At 36.4% G+C, this 24,953-nt stretch overlaps 1 protein-coding gene across 5 annotated transcripts in view; it reads left to right on the top strand.

Moving 5' to 3' along the window:
* The window catches only part of LOC128983665 (E3 ubiquitin-protein ligase FANCL), a 160,862-nt gene that overhangs the window by 7,558 nt on the left and 128,351 nt on the right, over positions 1-24,953 (top strand). For 3 of the 5 annotated variants that reach the window (XM_054403046.1, XM_054403042.1, XM_054403043.1), the window contains exons 2-3: positions 15,476-15,661; positions 23,735-23,977. In XM_054403046.1, coding sequence (XP_054259021.1) covers positions 15,476-15,661; positions 23,735-23,977 — 429 coding nt within the window. Of the gene's footprint in view, positions 1-15,475; positions 15,662-23,734; positions 23,978-24,953 lie in introns of those variants that run through there. The other 2 variants (XM_054403044.1, XM_054403041.1) reach the window with 2 other exon arrangements.

Below are 24,953 nucleotides of genomic sequence, written 5' to 3'. Positions count from 1 at the left end.
AATACCATAAATTATTCCTTACTAGATTAGACACCATTGGGTTATTAAATAAATTTCAAAATAGCTTATATTATATTAAGTTTAGGCTATTAACAAGACGCATGAAAACAGTAAACCTCTGAAACTTAGATTCTTTCAAGTTAGGCTACGGTATGTAAAAATCCATGTTAGAGTCTTAAAAAATGTTATATTTTTACCACTGTTACCGTTTGACTGTCTTCGCTATAAGTTGAGATCTTCATTAGGCAATTATAATTATTGTGAAACATTGACATTGCACAATTCCAATGCTGAAGGACAGTTAAGTATTTTGAATAACTTAAAGTTCCAAATTGCAAGAATGAAAATATTAAAAAACAATGACTATGAAATAAAACAAAATATATTTTGCAAGAGTAACTTAACTACAGTAATTTAGAAACCCCAATAGGCACAATAGAAATTTTATTGATGAGGAAGTTGAGGTTTAGTAAATAAAACAAATTAATTAGTCAAATACAGTGTATTTAAACATTTCACAAAAACAAAGTGATTCTTCTTTTATCCAAATCTTAGGTCACATTTGGAGTTTTTTTCATTGGAGAAACTGAACTATCAATCAAGTGTGTTTGCTGTGGTGGATTTGGCTGATGTCCATTTGATTTTCCCTGTGCTTTGTCTTGGCGTCTTAATCTCCATGGGTTCAATTGGAGTCTGAAACAAAAAAGGCCTCAGTTTTTTTATAACATTACTCGATTAAAAAAGTAGAGGTGGTCCTTCTGATTCAGATTTTTAAACTGTTTCAATAAAAAAAATCAATCAAGATTAAACCAAACTAGACTAAACTGTGAGTGTGAGATAATAATTCGCTTCTACTGAAATGAGCTGTACAACTTTTAAAATCAAGGCTACACTTGCGCTGACACTAGGTAGAAGTAATAAAAGTAAAAGTAATAGAATACTAAATCAGGTATAGTTAGGTTTCAAAGTTCCGTTAGATAACAAAATTACTTTACACTAAATACTTCCATGTTGCTGTGCCACAGGCCTTATATGGAAGTACAACCAAAATTAGCTAATACAAATTATTGTTTTTTTTTTACAGAGATTTCATTAAAATTACAGCCACAGTGAGAGTAATAAGTTAGTGTCACTATTACTCTCACTGTGGCAGTTAGGCCTATGTTAGGTAAGGTTGTCACCAGATTCATATGGCAGATATCGATCCGGAAGGAAAAATTTAGGATAATCTGAGGGGGTAGCGGATTTTTATCCCCCTGGAATTTTACCCCCTGGGCAAACGTGACGTCACAAACCAGGGGGTAAAATTCCGGCCGCGAACTTTTGAGTTTCGCGACATCAGCTCGATGGATTAAACGCGGAATTAAACATATATTTTCACGGTTTGTGAATTCAATCAGAACACATCAAATTATAAAAACCTAGAGTGTACGGCCCGGATTTTTACCCCCGGATTTTTACCCCCGGATTTTTACCCCCGGAATTTCACCCCCCGGATTTTTACCCCCGGATTTTTACCCCCGGAATTTTACCCCCTGGCCAGATAGGCATATAAATTAGTGAGAATGATTGATTTTCTTCATTCTGTTTTAATTTAATAGTAAACATTTTAATATTAAGTAGCCTATCTTAATGTATTTGTAACATCAACTAATCGAACAGGTTTTTGATTTTAGTTTTGAGATTCGAGTATCAGGATTCGATCTTTGAAGCCAACTGTTGATTAATATGACGTAGGCCTATAAACAAACATCAGAATGGTAATTGATTCAAAGATTTTTTTAACGATTTATTATACAACCGTGGTAAAACAATGTTTTTCGTTTGCATTGTAACAATAACAAAATATGCCTTATTGTTTCTTTGCGAAGAAATGTTCACCCAATTATCATTTAAATGAGATACTCAGTTTATTTTACAGGTACTTATTAACCAACCGTTGGCCCTAAACGCAAATCCCGAACATCAAAATTAAACAGCGAATTCTGTTTACTTAGTTGAGATTACAAAATAAATAAATAAAGATAGGCTACTAAATAATGAAATGTTTACAATTAATTAAAAACAGAAATAAGAAAATTAATCATTCAATTTCTAAAATTGGCCAGGGGGTAAAATTCCGGGGGGTAAAAATCCGGGTGTAAAAATCCGGGGGTAAAATTCCGCGGGGTAAAAATGCGGGGGTAAAAATCCAGGGGTAAAATTCTTTGGGTAAAAATCCGGTCCGTACATCTTCAGTTGTAACACTAGTTATATGGACAGGGGGGTAAAATTCCGGTTTTTATCGCTAATCTAATTAATCACGCTCTGGTTATTTTCATTAGACTTCCAAATCCGCGGCGCGGGGGTCAAATTCCGGCCGGGAACAAACTTTTGGCCACTCAGGTTACTACCTCATAGTGATGTCAGCTTTGCCCAGGGGGTAAAATTCCAGGGGATAAAATTCCGGTGACCCAATCTGAGGACTTTAAAACATTGCATGAATAACGATAAAGACACTTAGCACCTGAAATGTCGACACTGTAGGCTAAATTGTATTCTTTAATAGGACATCAGCCTAATTATTTCTGAATATTATAGTAGGTAGTATTGTAGTTCTGATAGGGTTATAGGTCTGCTTGAGTTTTAAGGCCAAAATATTATCATAAGTTATAAGTTAGCTGATAAGCACCGATTTCTGTGACTGTGAAATTTTGCAATGCCAGCTTATTTTTTCCTAAAATTAAGTAAGTTAGGCCTATTCCTACAATCTTATAATACATAAAAACATCCTTAACATTTTTCTAAGGCACAGAAGACTTTCATTTTAAGGTATTTTAAAGATGGACTGCTTCTCTGGTGGAGTAATACCAGACGGGGGCACGAGCACTGGCAACGATTACATTTCAAATGGTCAGTCAGTCACTGTCAAACAACCTAGGCCTTAGTTTTTCTGTAACCCCCTGAAATGTCACTGTACAGCGCATTGCAGAGTTAGGTTAGGTTTATTATGATCGTTATGTTATTATGATAAAACATAATAACATAATGTTATTAAAGGTCAATTGTTTGTGGGCTAGGTCACAAGTGTGCCCTACATGAGTCTCGCAGTACTCTACTTTAACATTTCCATTTTCAAAAAATGTTGCTTTTATTGCGGAGGGACAGAAACCATTTATTTTACAGGAGCCCTGTATTCTTGTTTCCCTTTGTCTTATGCCAGATTTAGGCTTCTTAGGATCAAAATATCCCGATCTATGACAACGATAATACATTTTGTTCTTACCAGATACAATCTTTTGGGCAGTTGTTTTTGTAAAAAAAAAAACATTTTCCTTTTCTTCTGTCTTCTTTTTCCAAGTGGTGAAATCTGACTCACTAGTAAAACTAAGAACAGAGTTTTCAATGTAATGTTATGCTCTGCCAAGTAGTGACCTTCTATATCATTACGTTTAAACACATTCTTGCAAATTGTGCAGGTTATCGGAGGACTAGGTCTAGGTCTTCTTTTCGGTTTACTTTGACTCTCATTGGCGGTATACTCGTGCACTTCACGTAAGTGACGGTTCAGAACCCATTGTCTTGTGTATTGTTTGTGACACAATATACATATAAACATTTTAAACGTGAGACACTCAAACTCAAACTCAATTATCTTTATTTTTGACAGTCGTTACAAACTGCATAATAGCGTCAACAAAATTTCTCTTACAAATAAAAACAATATTTCTTATGGATAAAATCCAAAAACTAAAAATCATTGATTTCTTAAAAAGTCTTCTACACTGTAACAACAGCGTGACAAAAGAAGACTCTTAACCCCTTTGCCAAATTTGTCCACACTATTTTCCATCTTCAGAGACACTAAACTAGAGACACTTAAAACCATAACATAACAACCATAACATTATGCCGTGCAGACGACAACAGCTTACAGCAAAAGCGTTTGGCACGGCGGCGCGGTGGTGGGTGGTGTTATGAGGCTTATTATAAGGCTTTGTTGAAACTTCTACCCTCCCTCCAGCCCAGCTGTTATTTGGAGGCTTCTGATTGGCTGAGGGAACACCTTTACCGCAACGATACGGCATGATGCCATTGGCCTCGGTGGTATAGTGGATAGCGTGCAGGGCTTATGAACTGAAAGAGCCGGGTTCAAATCTCACCCGTGGCACTATTTTTTTGGCTCGGATTTTTTCATAATCAGCAAGTTTGGTTGGTTTGGTTAGGTTATAACAGTTTAATTTTATAATTACAACATTATAATAACCCCGCCGCAGCAAACCTGCAGACAAATTTCCATTTGACTGATTGGATTTACACTGAAATGTCTACTTAAAAATATTTACTTCTAGTTGATATGTACTAATAAAAATACTTTTACCTAAATTATTCTATCATGATAAATTCTGATTTTTATGAGTTTAATACATGGCGCAGTCTTTATTTGCATATTTTGGGGTGACCAAAGGCTTTTGTTGTTTCAACTATTTATGTATTAATTAATATACAGACATTGAAATTTAACTTTTTTACCTATACAAACATATCAACAGCTTTTGTGGTATCTACCATTATCAAACCAGTTTATCATGGCTCATACACAAGTAAGAATGCCTGAACCTTTTTCCTTCCATCCAGCGGAATGGTCATCTTGGAAAAAACGTTTTGAAAGATTTAGAACAATTAGTGACTTGGATCAATCATCTGAAGAAAAACAAGTGAGTACACTCATATATGCAATGGGCCCGAAATCAGAAGAAATATTCTCATCCTTCAAAATGACCAATGAAGAAACAAAGTATAAAACAGTCATGGACAAATTTGATGGGCACTTCAATCCAAAGAAGAATATTATTTATGAAAGAGCCAAATTTCTACGTAGAAAACAAGGACTAACAGAAACTGCAGAAGATTTTGTGACAGATTTATATTCTCTTGCTCGTACCTGTGAATGGGGAACGCTTGAAGATGAAATGTTACTAATCTATATAATTAATACGCTACATGAAACTTTGTCGGTTGAACTCCTCCGCCATTTCGTAACCGATTTTATCCATTGAAGTCTCATTGGAAAGAGCGTGTCGCGTAGATTTGCAAACTGGCCTTACAGTTTTGAAAGCGTCCCTTGGGCTCTACCCCAGTGGCTTTGAAAGTTCCCATGTTATCCTTATGGAGAACTTAATTGTTTACATTTTGATCAGCTGTAGAATTTAATTGCTGTTATTTATTTTTCAATTCAACGAAACGCATTGGGTACATTGACTGATTTTGAAGAAATTAAATATTTACTATTTCAATTTACATTCGTACATATTACAATGTTAAAAATCGAGAAAGCCTGGTCAATTTTATATGTTTTACCAAATAAGAAAAATGAATTGACAGGGTATTGTAATTCTTGAGCAATCATTGAAAGAACTGATTTGTTAACCATGGAAATATAGGAAAGTAATAGAACACCACCAAAAAAGTAGAAGAAATAGAGATTTAAAAAAATACAATCGTTATCATCCTATATAAAGAAGAACACATACAATACGAAGATTCCCACAAACAATTAATGAACAAGGATGTGTTAGCCGAAGTGCTACTATTTTGTTGGAAACACGGACTTAACTTTATGATGATTGGCAAAGGAAACCTCTCTAAGGCCGAATTAAACTGGTACGGCAAGGACATTAAATATATGTTTTCATACAAGTCAAGTGATTTTAAAATAATATGACTACATCCAAGAAACCTTAATAAAACTTTCATTGTGAAATTCACACTATTCAGATTATTATTCACATTCAAGGGAAACAAAAAATCATCTGAACATTAGGCCTTTCAATTCTGCATTTTTCCAGGTAAATATAACTTACGTTATAACAGTACCTTGCCAAATTAATGCCAATTGAAGCAAATATAATTGTGACAGAGAGGTTATGCAGAAAATCAGGCAATTCTTAAGTAATGTAAACAAAATGTTATCGCTACCTATAAAAAATGACTGAAATTTGTAAACGTACTGGCGACAATGTTACCATGCTGACTACATTATCATTGACGAAAATCAACATGGACAACCTAATGCGGCTATAAGTGGGAAACATGTGTAGAATACCCTAAAAACCAGATCAGCTTATAAAATATTTACAAGAAATGTTTATTATATGAAACTGTTAGGTACATAATCTATGAATTGTTGAGTCTTTTAAACTCATCGGAAATTATAACTTTTATTAGTTTTTAAATAACTACTTTACTCCTTTGCAATTGCTCGATTTCGAGCAACATGTACACTAGTGGTCATTATTATTGGTATGCGTGATCAAGATTTGAGTGATAAACTACAATTAGAAAATAAAGTTACATTGGAATCTGCAATAACTTCACTTCGCAAATCAGAAGAATTGAAACGACAAAAAAAGGAATTGACCCTCCCATCAATTGAAGCTGTAAATAAAAACCAACGTGCTAGATATGATAATGCAATACATTCATTCAAAAGAGAAATTAGGGATCAAGGGAGATTAACGTACTCAAGCTCAAATGTTAAGAGCTATCCAAACTCCTGTGTTTGGTGTGGTTCAACCCCTTCACATTGAAGAGGTCTGTGTCCAGCAAAATATCGCAAATGTTCTAGGTGCAAGCGAAATGGCCACTTTTCACACTGTTGTCTTCAAAACATTGTTCGAGAAATAGACTTGGACCGTTCAGATGACACCCAAATCACTAATGAACCAGACCCATCGAAAAAATTCATTGGGTTTGTGGATTCTGGTAAAACAAAAAATGATCCCTGGACAATAAATGTAAGACTTAATGAAGACACTGTCAAGTTCAAAATCGACACAGGAGCTGACGTGACAGTAATACCATCTAACATAAAGCTAAGCAAAAAAATTGCAGTCCGGCCTACCCAGAGAACTTTAAGTGCGGCTGGAGGATCGCCTCTTTCTGTTATTGGCACAGTCACTGCAAAACTCTCTTACAAAGGACAATCGTGTATGGAAAAAATGTATGTGGCTGACAAATGCACAACACCACTACTTGGCAAACCAGCAATAGAAAAACTAAATACCCCCGCCGCAGCAAACCTGCCGACTAAGCAAATTTCCATCTGAATGATTTTCAATTAAATCTATTTAAATAACATTAGGTTTAACGAGTATCTAGGTTTGCTGCCACAAGGAAACTAAAACTAATAAAGTGTGTTTTAGTAAAATATTAATAGCTTAGTATAAAATAAATAAATTTGCCAAGTTTGATCAAAATATATCCATAAACAAACAAACTACAACATTTTCAATATTCTCCATAAGAATAACATGGGAATTTTTCATTTACAATTTTTTAAATTTTCTCCGTTACCAATAACCGTACAAAAACACTTTGATATACTAAATTATTAGTTTTTTTAAGCTCTTTAATATGGTCTAGAGATAAATTGGGAAATTTTGTGTTTTAGGGGTCAAAAATGAGAAAAACCAATTTTTACCCCATAAAACCCCTCATAAAACCCCGTTCCCATGGTCCGATCATGCTGAATCGCGAACTCATTCAAGTTTATCCCGCCTTACACCTTTAAACCAAATTTCATCAAAATCGGACAAAAATTACTCAAGTTATCGTGCGGATGGACACATATATATATATATATATATAGATATATAAAAATATGAACGAATAGTGTTTTTGGACTCTGGGGACATCAAAATGAAAAAGTAAATCGGTCCCGGGCCTAGGTCTTACCATGAGACCTACGATAATAGCTACTTCCCTATAGGGAAATTCGCTAAAATAATACCGGTTATCCGTAAGGTATCCAAAACTAATTTCAACAAATCTGCTAATGATTGGATAACAAAATTTCCTGACCTTTTCAGTTGTCTAGGAAAAATGAAGGGAAGCTACAAAATAGAACTTAAAAATGATGCAAAACCTTATGCAATATCAGTTCCTCGACGGATTCCAGTACCTCTTTGGGAAAAAACAAAGAAGGAGATTGAAAATATGGTGAATATCGACGTTATAACACCTGTTGATCACGCTACTTCTTGATGCGTACCTATTGTCGTGGTGCCTAAGAAAGATGTGTGGACCTTACTATGCTTAATAAGAACGTGTTTCGACAAACTCATCCTATTTGGGGCATTGATTATACAATGGCTCGAATAAAAGATGCCAAAGTCTTTTCCAAACTGGATGCCAACCATGGATTTTGGCAAATAGCTCTTGCAGAAGAATCTCAAGATCTCACTACGTTTTTAACTCCTTGGGGCCGATACAAATTCAAAGTTCTTCCATTTGGTATCACACGTGCTCCCGAGTATTTCCAGAAACGAATTCAAGAAACCTTAGGATCTCAACGAAACTGTTTAGCTCACATCGATGACATACTTGTATGGGGTTCCAGTCAAGAGGAACATGACTTGATCTTAAATGAAGTTTTACAGAAACTCAGAAATGCTGGAATTACATTGAATAAAGACAAATGTGTATTTTCTCAGCCAGAAGTACAATTCTTAGGACATCACCTTTCATCCCGAGGGGTTCAAATCAGCCAAGAAAGAGTCAAGGCCATTCTTGAGATGAAACCTCCATCTGATATAAAAGAAGTACAACACTTCTTAGGGATGATTAATTTTTGTGGTAAATACATACCAAATCGATCAGACATACTAAAACCAATCCATGATCTACTTAAAGAGAAAAATGAATGGTTTTGGGGAGAACAACAACAGCATACGTTTGAAAGTATAAAAAAACTTCTGACCTCAGCGCCCCAACTAGCATTTTACGACCCTCGCTTACCAACTCTTGTGTCAGCGGACGCTTCTTCTTACGGTGGATTGCTTCTTCAGAAACATCATGATGGTAAATTCAGACCTGTTTCTTACATTTCAAGGTCACTTACAGAAGCTGAAAAATCATATTCAAATATTGAACGTGAAGCCCTAGCAATCACATGGGCTCAGAGACTATATAATTGGTCGAGAGATTGTAATTGAAACGGATCACAAGCCACTTGTGAAAATCTTCTCATCTAAGAATTTGGATGACATTACACCTCGCTTACAGCGAATGAGACTTCGCATGATGAGATACTCATATTCAGTGACATATACGCCTGGAAAACACCTTGCACCAGCAGACTGCCTTTCAAGATGCCCCATTCCAAGCAAGGAAACATATGACATGGAAGAAGAAATTGAAGCCTTTGTTCAAAATGTGGTTGAAAACATACCTACAACTGATGAAAACATAAACAGGTTACGGGAAGCTCAACAAGCAGATCCCATCTTCAGAAAGATTGCAGGATACTGTCATACTGAATGGCCGGAAAAATCACAACTTCCATCTCAACTAGTCCCTTACCGGTACTTCTCGGTTAAAGATGAGATATCACTGATGGACAACTTTTACGCAAATTCTAGAATAATAGTACCATCAAGTCTTTGTCAAGAAATGCTTCATAGAATACACGTCGGTCATCTAGGAGCCACCAAATGTCGAGAAAAGGCTAGATTCAGTTTATGGTGGCCAGGAATGGCATCAGATATAAATATGATGGTAGCTTCATGCCCAACATGCATCAAATACAGAGAAAATCGAAATGAGCCGCTCATTCCTTCCGAGTTTCCAAAACGTCCATGGGAAAAGGCAGCAATAGATTTGTTCAAGCTCGATGGCAAATGGTTCATTGTTATAACAGATCAGTTCTCAAGGTATTTTGAGATTGCTACCCTACAATCGCTCACTGCCTCTGAAGTAATTGAGAAATGCAAGTCAACGTTCTCTCGCCACGGTATTCCTGAAGTCTTATTCTCAGACAGTGGAACGCAGTTCGGCATCACTAGTGCTGAATTCAGAAAATTTGCCAAAGAGTACAACTTTTTATGCAAAACAAGCAGTCCTCAGTTTCATCAGAGCAATGGCTCAGCCGAAGCAGCTGTCAAAATTGCAAAAGCTGTTCTAAATAAGAACAAAGGAGATCCATATTTAGCTTTGTTGTCTTACAGGAACTCTCCACTTGCCAACGGTTACAGTCCAGCACAGTTATTATACGGACGTAGACTACGGGACAATTTGCCTACCTTACCATGTCATCTGGAGAAAAAGCCAGACTTCAGTCATCTCCGAGAGAAGGAGAATCATTATAGACAAAATTACAAACGAAATTATGATCGACGACATGGTGCTCGACCCTTATCAGATGTAACCCCAGGAACCAAAGTTTGGATATCTGATCTGAAACGTGAAGGACAAGGCGTAGAAAAATTAAACTCACCACGATCTTATAAAGTACTGACGGACAAAGGAACAATAGTTCGAAGAAACCGGTTTCACCTACAACCAATGCCAAACATTCCAAAGGAAATTTACCACAACCATAAAGCATCAACAAATGGTCAGAAGGATCATCGATCCGAGGAAGACAACGGTATGTGCTTAACAAACTTTTCAACAGTTAACCGCAACCGTCAACCATTAACAAGTGGTCCGATAGATCATCATGAAGACATGCCAAACTTTTCAACAGTTCCTCCAAACACCTCTGGAATGTCCTCTGCTAACATAACAACCCGATCAAGAGGGCTTATAAAACCTCCCAAAAAACTCAACCTGTAAAGAGGGAGATGTAATGGTTGGCTATACAGCTCTACTGACTATTGTCATTTAGTTTTATATTATCATGTGTTAATTGTTATTGTTTACTTCTAGTTGATTTGTACTAATAAAAATACTTTTACCTAAATTATTCTATCATGATAAATTCTGATTTTTATGAGTTTAATACACATTTATTCCCTATTTAAATAGAATTAGTTTAACAAGTACTTAGGTTTGCTGCATCAGGGAGGGTAAAACTGTTTTTTTTTTTGGAAAATGTTAATAGTTAGTAAGAAATAAAAACATTACTACCAAATTTGATCAAAATATGTTCATAAACAAGCAAACTGCAACAGTTTACTTATTCTCCATAAGAATAACATGGGAATTTTAAATTTACAATTTTTTGGAATTTTCTCCGTAACCATTAGGCGCATAATAACGCTTCAATATACTAAATTATTTGTTTTTTTAAGCTCTACAAAATGGTTTGGAAAGAAATTGCTAAGTTTTATGTTTTTTGGGTCAAAAATGGGAAAAACCTATTTTTACCCCATAAAACCCCCCGTAAACCCCCGTTCCCATGGTCCGATCATGCTGGATCGCGAACTCGTTCGAATAAACGTAGGTTTACACGTTTGTACCAAATTTCATCAAAATCGGATCATTTTTGCTCGAGTTATCGTGCTAACGGACATATATATATATATGAATTTGAACGGATGGTGTTTTTGGCCTCTAGGGACCTCAAAACGAGAAAAAAAATCGGTCCCGCGTCCAGGTCTTACCATGAGTACTACGGTAATAGCTTATTCCCTATATGGGAAATTCGCTAAAATTGAATTTGAACCTATTATAGTTTTATTTTATGAACAGAACTATTTTTTCAATTAAGTCTTCATTCGATATTTCATCATCAGCAAGTCTAATGATTCAAATGATTTTGTTGGCCATTCAGTTACATACAAACAATGGGCTACGTCAAACAAATAATAAATAATAAATAAACATGCCAAACTTCTTCTTGCACTCTTGACTAACAAGATTAAAGGCTGAAATGAACACATGCAGGAGCTCACTCATTACAAAACATGCAAAGCAATGCATGCATACTAAAAATGAAAAAAATAAAAACTACATGCTGCAAGCCATGCAAGGCAGAGAAAAATAAGAAATACCGGCGCATCAGCATAGCCTAACTGTTCGCGGAAAATTGTTATCTCTATCACTGTCGATGTCAAAACGTATTGTTTGCAGGTTAAACTTAAATTAAATATAATTAAACTATCATAACCTAACCAAACTTGCTGGTAATGAAAACCTCGAATGAAGGTTTACTAATAAAAAAAAAATAGTTCTGTTCTAAAAATAAAATTATAAATATCTCAAATTCTATTTTATAACTATCATAACCTAACCAAACCAACCAAGCTTGCTGATATGAAAAAATTGTTGACAAAAAGTTAGTGCCACCAGCGGGATTTGAACCCGGCACCATCAGATTATCAGCCCGACACGCTATCCACTACACCACCAAGGCTCACGACTAAACTCCGTATCGTCGCGGTAATGGTTGACGTTATGCCATCGGCATGGAGCGGTGGTGGGGGGTTTTCCGATCTGATCCACGATCCTCGGAGTTGCACTGGCTGCCTAGATGCTTATGGAGGTAGCACTGAATGTCAAAGATGTGTGTCGCCAGCCGCCATGTTTGCGTGAGGTGGGAGTTGGCGCGAAATTTAAAATTGCATGCTAATAAATGGGCTGATAGCTCATGTTCAACCTTCGAGTTCTTACTTGAAAAAAGATAAATAAGTTAAATGCGTTTTGTGGTGATAACATTTCTGTTAATACTAGTCTTTATTTATAATTACCTGACATAGCCGAAAATTCAGAGATAGGTAGGCCCTACATGATAATTGCATTTGAAAATCTACACTGTGAGTAGGTTTTCATTGCATATTCTGTTCTTGGGACCCAAAATTCTAAACATATTTATAATCAAGCTTCTAGTATGGCAAGAATTCCTTTGTTTTAAAAATATCATAGCCTATCAAGGATAAGCATTTAAAAAAAAAAAGGTTACAAGCCCAGTCTACAAAATATGAACTTAATCATTTTATTTGCAGCAGTTCACAAATGTTATTATTAAAACAAAATAAACAATTAGCCTACGAAAATAGATATTTTTCATAAACTGTAAAAGATTTAGATGTAGCTTACCATCTTTTTACAAACAAATAAACAACTATTAAATAAGACTCGGTCAAGGACCGAAAGTTGGTCCTTGAAGGTCAAGTCCTTGCTGGCATTGCCCTATGCAGTGCTCCTTGGCGGCGGGGGTGGGATATCCCACCTTCTCGGCCGCTTTGGGGTCTGCTGAGTCTGATGCTGCTGCGGTGGACCTGAAACTCTGCGCATAGGAGAAATACCGGAACCCTCTCCTGCAGCAGGACTAGGAGTTTCAGCCTGCCTTTTCCTCTTGGGCTTGTTGACAAACCCTTTGGATTTTTTGTTCTCAGCTGTTAAGATTCAATAATTCCATTTCTCATAAGGTTAACATGGGAAACTCCAGAGCCACTGGGGCGGAGCCCGAAAGGATTTTTGAAATAAGAATATGCCTATATGTTAATCGGGAATGTGAGCTATCATCATGCCAAATTTCAGCCCAATCCGACCAGTATTTTTCGAGTTTACTTTTCCCATACACACATACCACACATACAGCAACCACCTCTTTTTTATAATAGTATATAGATAGATAACAACATATCTTTCATTTGCATAAAAATAAAGACGGGATCTTGGGCACGAGTCTTTCACCAGGAACAGCTGTTATCTAGAAGTTATTTGTCAAAATGTAACAAATGGATGGTGCTGCCACCTAGCAAAGGTCCATAGTACTAACATTTAAAGTTTCCAGATGCATAGCGCTAGTACTCTCGTTTATAGCGGCTTCATTGGCAACAAATAATGCAAATTGCATAGCAATGGGACATTTCCAAAAAGCAAAAATACCGTAAATTGGCTGTTGTACGTATATATTGATGTTTACATATTGTTAATCAACGTCTTATAAAGGATTTTGTGATCTAGTTTAAAAGGAAGGAGTTTAAAATGAGGTCCCGGGTACTATCCCCACCAAGTCACCAATGGATTTTATCTAAGTGATAATGCCGCAACCCCTAGGTCTAGCCTTAAGTAATGTGGAAAACAATCCCAGGCTTGTGCCTAGCGTCCTAGGACAAAAAAAAAGTTTAAAAGGAATATGACCTTTCTGTCATGACAGTAGCTCAGCTTTTGAAAGCCAAGTACCCTCGGCCTCCTTCCTTGCCCTGACCTGTGTCCTCCACACACTAGGGGGTAAAGATGGCCGTTGTCTTCTCTCCTGTTCTGGAACAGTTGCACATGCCTGGGTCTTTACGCTCAGATCCGGTGTTGCCACCTCAGAGGTAGAGCCCAGGGTTAGATTTGAATGGGCGCTTGAGTCAGCCACACTATCCGCCAAAGCCCTGTGTGCTTCCTCAAGCATTTGAACGTCGTTGATACCAAAATTTGGTGGAGATCTTGCAATGAGGGAGCTCCTGGCGAAAGCCTCTTTGCCCCCCTCCACCCTCATCTCTGAAACATTGTCTGTTAATTTGCCCTCCCCAGAATCCATGGGCAAGCCCTCCATGATGGAGGGGTGGGATTCACGCCTAGGCGCTGACCCACCTGGGGTAGTTTCCGTCGTTTGATTAGCAGACATCATAGCTTCTGAAACATACCAAGTTAGCAGTTTGAAGACCGTACCGTGTTCCATACACTCCGCTCATCAATCATGTAATACCTTCATCATGTAATACCTTCTCCAGCACCGCTACACACATACCAGAACTGGAGGGCAGTGCAGCAGCCTTACCGTGATCCATTCACTCCACCTGCTGCTCAATTGACATTGAGCCCGGACCGGTGTCCATCACCTCGGCCTCAGGTCATACTAGTGTCGCTGCTCCCCGACCCTAGGGCAGACATTCACTCTTCCCACATAGATCCGCTGCCTTTAGTGATAACAGTGGCACCCCATGTAGGGTGTGACTAAAGGACACAGTACAGATTAACTGACTCACAGCGGTCTTGAGGGAAGGGTGCCACAAGGGCCCACATCCCCCCTGAGGGGCTTACACTTATCTCTCGCCACCAATGAATACACTTTTTAAAAGATTTGGTAAATTTAATTGTTTCTTACCATAGTAAAAAAATATAGCCTACTTGTTTACCTTTTCCTGTAGCAGCAAACCTGAGTACTCGTTAAACATAATGTTTTTAAAATAGGTTTGGGAAAATCAAATCAGGCACATAAAAATTCGCTTAGTTTGCTTAGTTCTGCAGGTTTGCTGCGGCGGGGGTATTTTTATTCATACTTTCATTTATTTTTTATTAATAGCAAATAAACTAGCATACTCACTAAATCCATGCGGTGTTTGCTTCAAACAACAATATTGGCAAAATATTGAAAAGATCACCATTTTTATACATCTTTGGAAGATTTTTGTTTATTTTTAAGGTCTGTATTTCGACCAATATTTATGCTATATACTTGGAGTTGGGCTTAAACTGTCACAAATTTATCCCATTTTAATTTAATAAAGCAATGCTTGCAGTAAAACCAACCGTTTGAGAAATAGATTGAAAAACCAAGGGAATGGTCAAATTTATGCTATTTCGTTAACAAGTGGCGCGCCCCGCGGAGGTACATCGAAGTGGATAACTTGGATTTTATGTTATGGGCCCAACACTAACAACATATCCAAAAATCAAAACTACCCGACCTTTTGCATACCACAATGTCTTATTTTACTGGACTATAAGGAAAAATTGAATATTCTTTTTTAACCATGTGTTTTCTTCAATACAGGAAGATGAAGTACCTTTAACATTAGCAGTGCCCAACTTTCCAAACACTGAAAAAATCAGCCTGTTATGTCCAACACAGTGGCAAGAAAAACTACAACTGAAATTAAAAAATTATAGAGGAAAGGATGAACTAATTAATTTACTAAGCTCCTTAAAAGAAGATGGGACAAACAGTCCTAATTTAAAGGTTTGCATCTAATGCCCTGATAACAGTTATGTTAGATCTTAATATACATATCCTCTTTTAAAAAATAATCTAATAAGTAAAGATACCAGTAGTGTAGTAGTACTAGTGCGTTTTGACACTAAGCAGTCGTATTCAGGTTGTCAAATATTAGCTGGTTCAACAAAACTGTTTATTTTTTTACATATTTAGCGGCAGATCGAACCACCTATTTTACCATCAATTGTGTTATGTAAAAAACCATAGCCCCCACACTTGATCATAGGCCTACACTGTAACAAATAAAAGAATAGGTCTATAGTTCGGCCGCTTAGAAAACGACCTGCGCGCTAATGCTAAACCAATGCTGGAGGAGGTCGCTTTCTAAGCGGCCGAACTATACTTAATAATTTTATGTTAAACTATTTCCTATTAATATTTGCATATTAACAATAAACAAGGGAGGCTATTATAACAGTACATTACAAAACAGCATAGGAATTATATAATCAACTAGCTGTAACCCGCGGGCTTTGCCCCGTTTAACTTCTTAATTTTCAAGATTATCTCGTTCGCATGGCTCAATCACGTCCTGGTTGAAGTTTGTTCGCTACGCTCACTCACCTTTAGGTTGGAGCTCGTTCGCTACGCTCACTCACCTTTAGGTTGGAGCTCGTTCGCTGCGCTCACTTGCCTTCAGGTTAGCTCGTTCGCTACGCTAACTCGGTTCCAGGTTTTGGTTGCAAATTAGCTGTTGTCATAAATGTAAAAGAAATAATAGTGCTGCACCCTGTTGGTAATCCTTGTAACTTTAATGCTATTGAACATCATAGAACAGAACCAACTTGTTTAATTGAAACAGCTGTTAAGATTCAATAATTCCATTTCTCATAAGGTTAACATGGGAAACTCCAGAGCCACTGGGGCGGAGCCCGAAAGGATTTTTGAAATAAGAATATGCCTATAGTAAAATTCAACCTTTCCTGAGGCGGATTACTGGCAGAACCAGTCGACCGCACTAATAGCCTCGTCCCTTGGCCCTATTGTGTGGGCTCGGAGCTGGGCATGCGAAGGCCTGCCCCAAATTAGTCATTAACGCTGGCTCCAGTACATTTATAATTTTTTTTTTTATTTTAAGAAAAAGTTCAAACAAATCACATTGCGTAACGCATCGTGATCGCCTGATTATTTCTATATAAAATTTGAAGAAATTCGACAAATTCTATGAATAATAACCGATTAAACATATTATTTGCATTTTTCAAATAATACAAAAGTTCAGTAGGCCATTATAGGAATAAACTTTACAAGAAAATTGTTTGTTGCGAAAAACAGACTATATTATTCAACAGTTTTACGAAACAATAGGCCTACTGTACAAGTTTAGAACTTGGAGAACTTTTCTTTTCCATACTTTACGTACGGAAATTTTTATTTTTTTTATCAATAAGAATTGATGGAAGCCGGGAAATTTTAACTCAGGAAACATGGTAAGCTATAGGTGAAAACAGTAATCAACTTCTGGGATTTATGTCATGACCCTTATTCATTAGATTCTCTATTTATTGCTTACTGAACATATTTTGTAATCTAATTTTTTTTTAAATACTGTTGTGTTCTTGTTACATATATATTGTTATTATATTACAACTTTAAGAATTGGCTTAAAACTTAACTATTTTTTTATAACTCTACATTATATTGTTATTTGTATGTATTTTGAAAATCTATTTAACTATTTTGTACCAATTCTACATTATCTTGTTCTTTGTATATATTTTTACTTTCTCCCCCTATACCATAGTATATGGAGAAAGTATTGTTTTCGTCAAAATTTTCGAGTTTGAGTTTTGAGTGGATATATTCGTTTTGGGTCCCCCTGGACCCAAAAAAGTGGTTTTCGAAGTGATGTCTGTGTGTGTGTGTGTGTGTGTGTGTGTGTGTGTGTGTCTGTGTGTCTGGATGTGTACAGAGCTAGAGACTACACCTGTGGTCCGATTTCGATGAAATTTGGTATGTAGGTTCTAATCCATGGTATCTCCAGGCGTTTTTTTCATTTTTTTGAAATTTTGATTTTTAATGGGGGTTTTCCCATAAAAACCCATAAAAAACCGGGAAAATCGGATTTTCTCAAAAATGGCCCGAACGATTTTGATAAAAATTTAGTATGTTGTAGCCCTTTAAATTCTGAACAAAATAGTACAAATCCCATTTCTGTAAAAATTACGGTTCAAAAGTTATTGTAAATTATGTTATTTTCCTATAAAACCCCATAAAATAACGAAAAATAGGATTTTAGACAAAAATCCGGTTTTTATTTGACATAGTATGTTATGGTCCTTACAATTTTGATAGTTTTTTTTCATTTTTTAGAAATTTTTATTTTTAATGGGTATTTTCCCATAAAACCCCATAAAATAACGGAAAAATAAGATTTTCCCAAAAATGGTCTGAACGATTTTGATAAAAATTTAGTATGTTATAGTCCTTTATATTCTGAACAAAATGGTACAAATCCCATCTCTGTAAAAATAACGGTTCAAAAGTTATTGTAAATTATGTTATTTTCCCATAAAAACCCCATAAAATAACGGAAAATCACATTTTCCCAAAATTGGCTCGAACGTTTTTTTATAAAAATTTAGTATCTTATAGTCCTTTAAATTCTGAAGAAAATTGTACAAATTCCATTTCCCCATTTACTCTTACACATGATAAAGGTTGTTGACAAACTTATGGGAGAAAGTATGTGTCAGAATGCTGATACCGTTTATTTTAATTTAATACTGTATTCATTAGATTCCCTATTTATTGTTTACTAACCTTAAAATATTTTATTTAATATTTTACACTCTTATTATAATTTCGCCAAACATAATATTATTATGTAATTACTTGCTGTTACTTTTCATAGCTTAAAAATTGTTTGTGTAGTTAAATAATTTGTGCCAATTCCACCTTAACTTGTCCTTTGTATATATTTTCTTAATCTAAAATTCATTCCATTCGCTTTTTACTGTTTACTAAGTTTAAAATATTCGATTTGACACTATATGACCTTATTATTATTTAACCGAACCTATTTAGCCTATTGATGTTTATTTACATACATATTATGTAATTAATTGCCGTTCATTTTTATAACTTAGGAATTGTTTAACAACTCAACTATTTTGTAATAATTCAGAATTATATTGTTCTTTGTATGTACTTTGTTTTAAAAATGCAATTAAACTGTTTCGTACTGAAAATGAAAATGTGAATATTATTTTAAATAACCCTTTAAAATAACTTTACCTAAGTAATTATTATAAACTTCTAGTATGTTTAAATCTGTTAGTATTCATAGAATTTGTTGAATTTCTTCAAATTTTATATAGAAATAATCAGGCGATCACGATGCGTTACGCAATGTGATTTGCTTGAACTTTTTTCTTAAAATAAAAAAAAAATTATAAATGTACTGGAGCCAGCGTTAATGACTAATTTGGGGCAGGCCTTCGCATGCCCAGCTCCGAGCCCACACAATAGGGCCAAGGGACGAGGCTATTAGTGCGGTCGACTGGTTCTGCCAGTAATCCGCCTCAGGAAAGGTTGAATTTTACTTTATATGTTAATCGGGAATGTGAGCTATCATCATGCCAAATTTCAGCCCAATCCGACCAGTATTTTTCGAGTTTACTTTTCCCATACACACATACCACACATACAGCAACCACCTCTTTTTTATAATAGTACTAGCAGAGTACCCGTCCTTCGTACGGGGTTGGCATACAAGTATCAAATGCTTATAGCAGTTATGAGTGAGGACATGGTTTAAGAAATTTCGGTTCTTTTTGAAGTTCGTTCGCTACGCTCACTCACCTTTAGGTTGGAGCTCGTTCGCTGCGCTCACTTTCCTTCAGGTTAGCTCGTTCGCTACGCTCACTTGCCTTCAGGTTAGCTCGTTCGCTACGCTCACTCGCCTCCAGGTTGAAGTTCGTTCGCTACGCTCACTCACCTTTTGGTTGCAAATTAGCTGTTGTCATAAATGTAAAAGAAATAATGCTAGTGCTGCACCCTGTTGGTAATCCTTGTAACTTTAATGCTATTGAAAATCATAGAACAGAACCAACTTGTTTAATTGAAACAGCTGTTAAGATTCATTAATTCCATTTCTCATAAGGTTAACATGGGAACCTTTGCTCCAGAGCCACTGGGGCGGAGCCCGGAAGGATTTTTGGGATAAAAATATGCCTATATGTTAATCGGGAATATGAGCTATCATCATGCCGAATTTCAGCCCGATCCGACCAGTAGTTTTCGCGTTTACTTTTCCCATACACACAGACACCACCTCTTTTTTATAATAGTATAGATAGATATAGATAGATAACAACATATCTTTCATTTGCATAAAAATAAAGACGGGATCTTGGGCACGAGTCTTTCACCAGGAACAGCTGTTATCTAGAAGTTATTTGTCAAAATGTAACAAATGGATGGTGCTGCCACCTAGCAAAGGTCCATAGTACTAACATTTAAAGTTTCCAGATGCATAGCGCTAGTACTCTCGTTTATAGCGGCTTCATTGGCAACAAATAATGCAAATTGCATAGCAATGGGACATTTCCAAAAAGCAAAAATACCGTAAATTGGCTGTTGTACGTATATATTGACGTTTACATATTGTTAATCAACGTCTTATAAAGGATTTTGTGATCTAGTTTAAAAGGAAGGAGTTTAAAATGAGGTCCCGGGTACTATCCCCACCAAGTCACCAATGGATTTTATCTAAGTGATAATGCCGCAACCCCTAGGTCTAGCCTTAAGTAATGTGAAAAACAATCCCAGGCTTGTGCCTAGCGTCCTAGGACAAAAAAAAAGTTTAACAGGAATATGACCTTTCTGTCATGACAGTAGCTGCTTAAATAGTATTTTCTCTTTGTACTATATTTTACAGCCAAAACTTAAGTTTCGTAGTGGAACGTTATATTGCAAAACATGACATTATAAAGAAGAAAATCAATTTTAAAATCAGAAAAGAACATTACAAATACTTATTTGGTAGAATTCAGTAACTCCCAATAAATGTGTGTTGTTTGAAATACATTTAAAAAATGAACAGCTGTTTCATTAAAAAGTATTATCATAGATAAAACATACTCCCTTAGTAGATTTCTCATCCTAATGGAACAGCTGAAGACAATTTTATTGTTAGTTCTGTACGGTTTATGTAGAGGTCGTGTTTTGTTTAAAATTTGTTTCCTGTTAATACAGTCATTTAAAACCTCGTTTAACCAAATAATACGATCTAATCATAAACGATAAATTGTCCCCTAGTTATTTAACCAAACAGTAAAGCACAAATCAAGAAATTAACCCTAAAATAATAGAAACAAAATTTCGTCGACACTAGCGCCCAGTGTGGCGTACATGAACTAGCCATGAAAAACGAGCTTCAACATTTACAATGGGATGAGAAGTCTACTTGTGTTGGTTACTCTATGGTATTATTCACATGGCCAAAATGTAAACAACTCTGTGGAGGGATCTTTAAAGGCTTCTGGGGCAGAGTCCTAAGGGATTTTGCTTAGTTTTTCTTTTGATAACTCATCTACAGACCAAGACCTTTCTTTGGACACCTCTACCAAGTTTCTAGGCCCAGCCTTTCTCTCAAATTAGTGGGGACAAAGTTTCCAATTAAATATTTAGATTCCCCCATGTTAATCTTATGGGAGAAACTCCAACTTTGATGGCCTGCGGGGCAAAGCCCAAGGGTTTTTATTACATGAATTGGTGAAAGGGTGCGTATACACAAAAAATACTTTATTTTGACACGTCGTTTATAAAAATCCGTCCATTATTAACGGAGGAGTAGTGTTTCGTAGAAATCACCTTCACGTATCTATAAGTATAAAAGAGGATGTTTGTATATATATATATTTGTTTGGCAGTGATAAACTCAGACACCGCTGAACCGATTGCCACGAAACTTGGTACATACGTGTAGAATTTCATGGAATAGGTTTATACACCATCAATTTCGTGATCCGTCCAATCGGCTCCGCCCCAGTGGCTCTGGAGTTTCCCATGTTAACCTTATGAGAAATGGAATTAATGAATCTTAACAGCTGTTTTAATTAAACAAGTTGGTTCTGTTCTATGATGTTCAATAGCATTAAAGTTACAAGGATTACCAACAGGGTGCAGCACTATTATTTCTTTTACATTTATGACAACACAGCTAATTTGCAACCAAAAGGTGAGTGAGCGTAGCAAACGAACTTCAACCTGGAGGCGAGTTAGCGTAGCGAACGAGCTAACCTGAAGGCAAGTGAGTGCAGCGAACGAGCTCCAACCTAAAGGTGAGTGAGCGTAGTGAACGAGCTGCAACCTAAAGGTGAGTGAGCGTAGCGAACGAGCTGCAACCTAAAGGTGAGTGAGCGTAGCGAACGAACTTCAACCAGGACGTGATTGAGCCATGCGAACGAGATCATCTTGAAAATTAAGAAGTTAAACGGGGCAAAGCCCGCGGGTTACAGCTAGTTATATTTATAAGGATTAAGAGTAGTAATTTGAGACGGGTCGATTATATCGGTAAAACAAATAATCAATTTGTATACTAAACTAAATAAATAGGTAAACATTATTGAGTGAATTCGGCGGTTGGTAAACTTTATTTTTCCGTCGGGATTCGGAAAATCAATACGCGTGAGCACTTGGCTTCGAAACCAATCAGAGAGCAGATGCTCGGGGTTTGAGACTAGATCCGGAGGCGTGGTTAGAGGATAGCGAAGGCAGGTCAGTCAGCAAGCAGACACCATAGTGAACTGACACATTATCTTGTGCAAGAGTTAGTTATAAATTGCCTTTAGTCGTAGGACTGATCCGAATATACTTCAAAATATCCTCTAACATCGAATTATATTGTATACAACCAGTGAAGTTGCGTCGGAATTCTACAAACAAGTCTTATAAACAGTGGCGGCGATAAGACCCCGTAGGCTCCCCCGCAAGTTTGTTCACCGGCCCCCCTATCCCAATAATCATTAAAAACATTATCACAAGCATTTCCACATGAACTTGCACTTTTGCTTGGCATGGCATCTCCTCAGGCGTCATCATTGTCTTCCATGATCGGGGCAAAATCGTGAATACTTTCCGTGGTCATGGAACCATTATCATAGTCTACCGTGATTGCAACAAAACCTATAGGACATCATCAGATAACAACATCATCATCTCCAGGGTTCGTGACCCAATCCCTAATATCTCCCGCGGTTACGGAAACATAATTTTTTTCCGCAATTACGGCAAAATCGTAGATGTGAAAAAAACCGTCATCATCGTCTTCTGCTGTTGCGACAAAATCTTGAATATCTCATACGGTTACGGAAACAGAAGTCGTCTTCCACTATCGCAGCAAAATCCTGAACATCTCCTGCGGTCGTGTGGACATCATTATCGTCTTCCGCAATAGCGGCAAAATATTGAACATCTCCAACGGCTGCGTAACATCGTCATCCGTCATTGTCACCCGCGGAAAAGGCAAAAGCGTTAATATTATAACCTTGCAAGCTTCTTTGAATTCTCAAGCTTGTATCAAGAGTTTCCAAAGTAAAATGGGTCCCGGTAAAACTTCCCAAAAAATCCAGGTCAAGGTTCGCGGGCCCCCCTAGTTCAAGGTCCCTCCTGCACTGTGGGCCAGCTAGTGCCGCCACTGCATATAAGCAAAGGATAACTTAGTATGTTGGTGACTGTGAACACAAGTCTTTGTGCGTAAAAAAATGGCAATGGCGGTTCCTCCTTCAAGAGGTTCAAGAGTTATTGTAACTTGTGTTATTTTCCCATAAAATAACGGAAAAATGGATTTTTGAGATAAAGCCCGTTTGATTAAAATTAATATGTTATGGTCCTTATTCTAAACAAAATGGTGCAACCCCCCATTGCTGTATAAATTACAGTTCAAAAGTTATTGCAACTTTTGAAAGTATGTGTCAGATTGGTGATAATGTTTATTTATACTTTAAATTGAAATGTCAACCATACGAAAGTAGGTATTTTAAGCCTTGTTTAATGTAAAAGGAAAACTCTGTAAATATTACATTGCAACAGGTTGGTCTGGACAGTGCTGTGATGGTGGAGGTGTATGCTAGAGTGTTGACAGAGCTTCGGCAGGTAGGCAGTAAGGCTGTTGTAGACTGCAGTGCAGACCTCAGTAGAGTCACCCTGCATGTGACAGACACACGAGGGGTAGACCATCAGCTTATAGTGGGACTCTCAGTTGACTACCCTACCTCCCCAGCCACTGTGGTGGACGCAGACCTGCCTGATGTTGTCTTGGGTCAGCTCTTTCAGGTAAACATCCTTAAATCATGTATATAATTATCTACATAATTAAGTAGAATGTCGGACCATCAATATCTGGATCTTGTCTCCAACAAGAAATCGACAAATTTGGTACCATATATTAAATAAATTAAGAACTAAGCTAAAAAAAAACCGCTATACTACAGTTCAAAGGCCTATCATAAATTTTGTTTGAAGCTCAAATAGGCCTTTGATATTTTATAAATTTAATATTTAATAATTTATAAATAAAAAACTTGTTTAAAACAAAACGTTTTTCAACGCACTAAAAAGTAGAAAATAGTTTATAAATATGTGGAGAGTATAAATACTTGTAAGATTTAAAACGAAAAACGTGGGGTGCATGCAATAGATAATTTACAATTAACTTCACCTATTGAACTAATGTATTACTAGTAAACACGTTGCTCAAAATCGAGCAATTGCAAAGAAAGTAAAGTAGTTATTTGAAAACAAATAAAAGTAATCATAATTTCTGATGAGTTTAAAAGACTCAACTCGTAGATTACGTACCTAACAGTCCCATATAATCAACATTTCTTGTAAATATTTGATGATTTTTCAAATCTGATCTGGGTTTATTTTAATGTTTCCCACTTATATCCGTATTAGGTTGTCCGTGTTGATCTTCGTCAATGATAATGTCAGTCTGCATGGTATTACCCATTGTCGCCAGTACGTTTTTTTTTTCAGTCAATTTTTTATAGCGATAACATTTTGTTTATGTTCTGTATGTAATTAGAACAAATTAAATGTATTCATCAAAGTACAGTTTTAACCAACTTTATTCAGCACAAATTAAAAACAAAGTGAAGAAGTAAACATTATAACCAGCTGGTAATAGTTATAAAATAAATAATCAATAAGTAAAGATAGACATTTAGGATTTAACACTTCCCCTTCTTAAGTGAGCTTCATAAATTGAGTCTATCCACGGGTTTATGTGTCCTTTTTGAACGTCTCA

Source organism: Macrosteles quadrilineatus, unplaced genomic scaffold (assembly GCF_028750875.1).
Source record: "Macrosteles quadrilineatus isolate MER2022 unplaced genomic scaffold, UCM_ALF_1.0 Scaffold_1__1_contigs__length_201487025, whole genome shotgun sequence".
In the NCBI taxonomy this organism is placed as follows: Eukaryota; Metazoa; Arthropoda; class Insecta; order Hemiptera; family Cicadellidae; genus Macrosteles; species Macrosteles quadrilineatus.
Note: the sequence above shows the minus strand (reverse complement) of the source record. Positions and strands in the feature narration are given on the sequence as shown.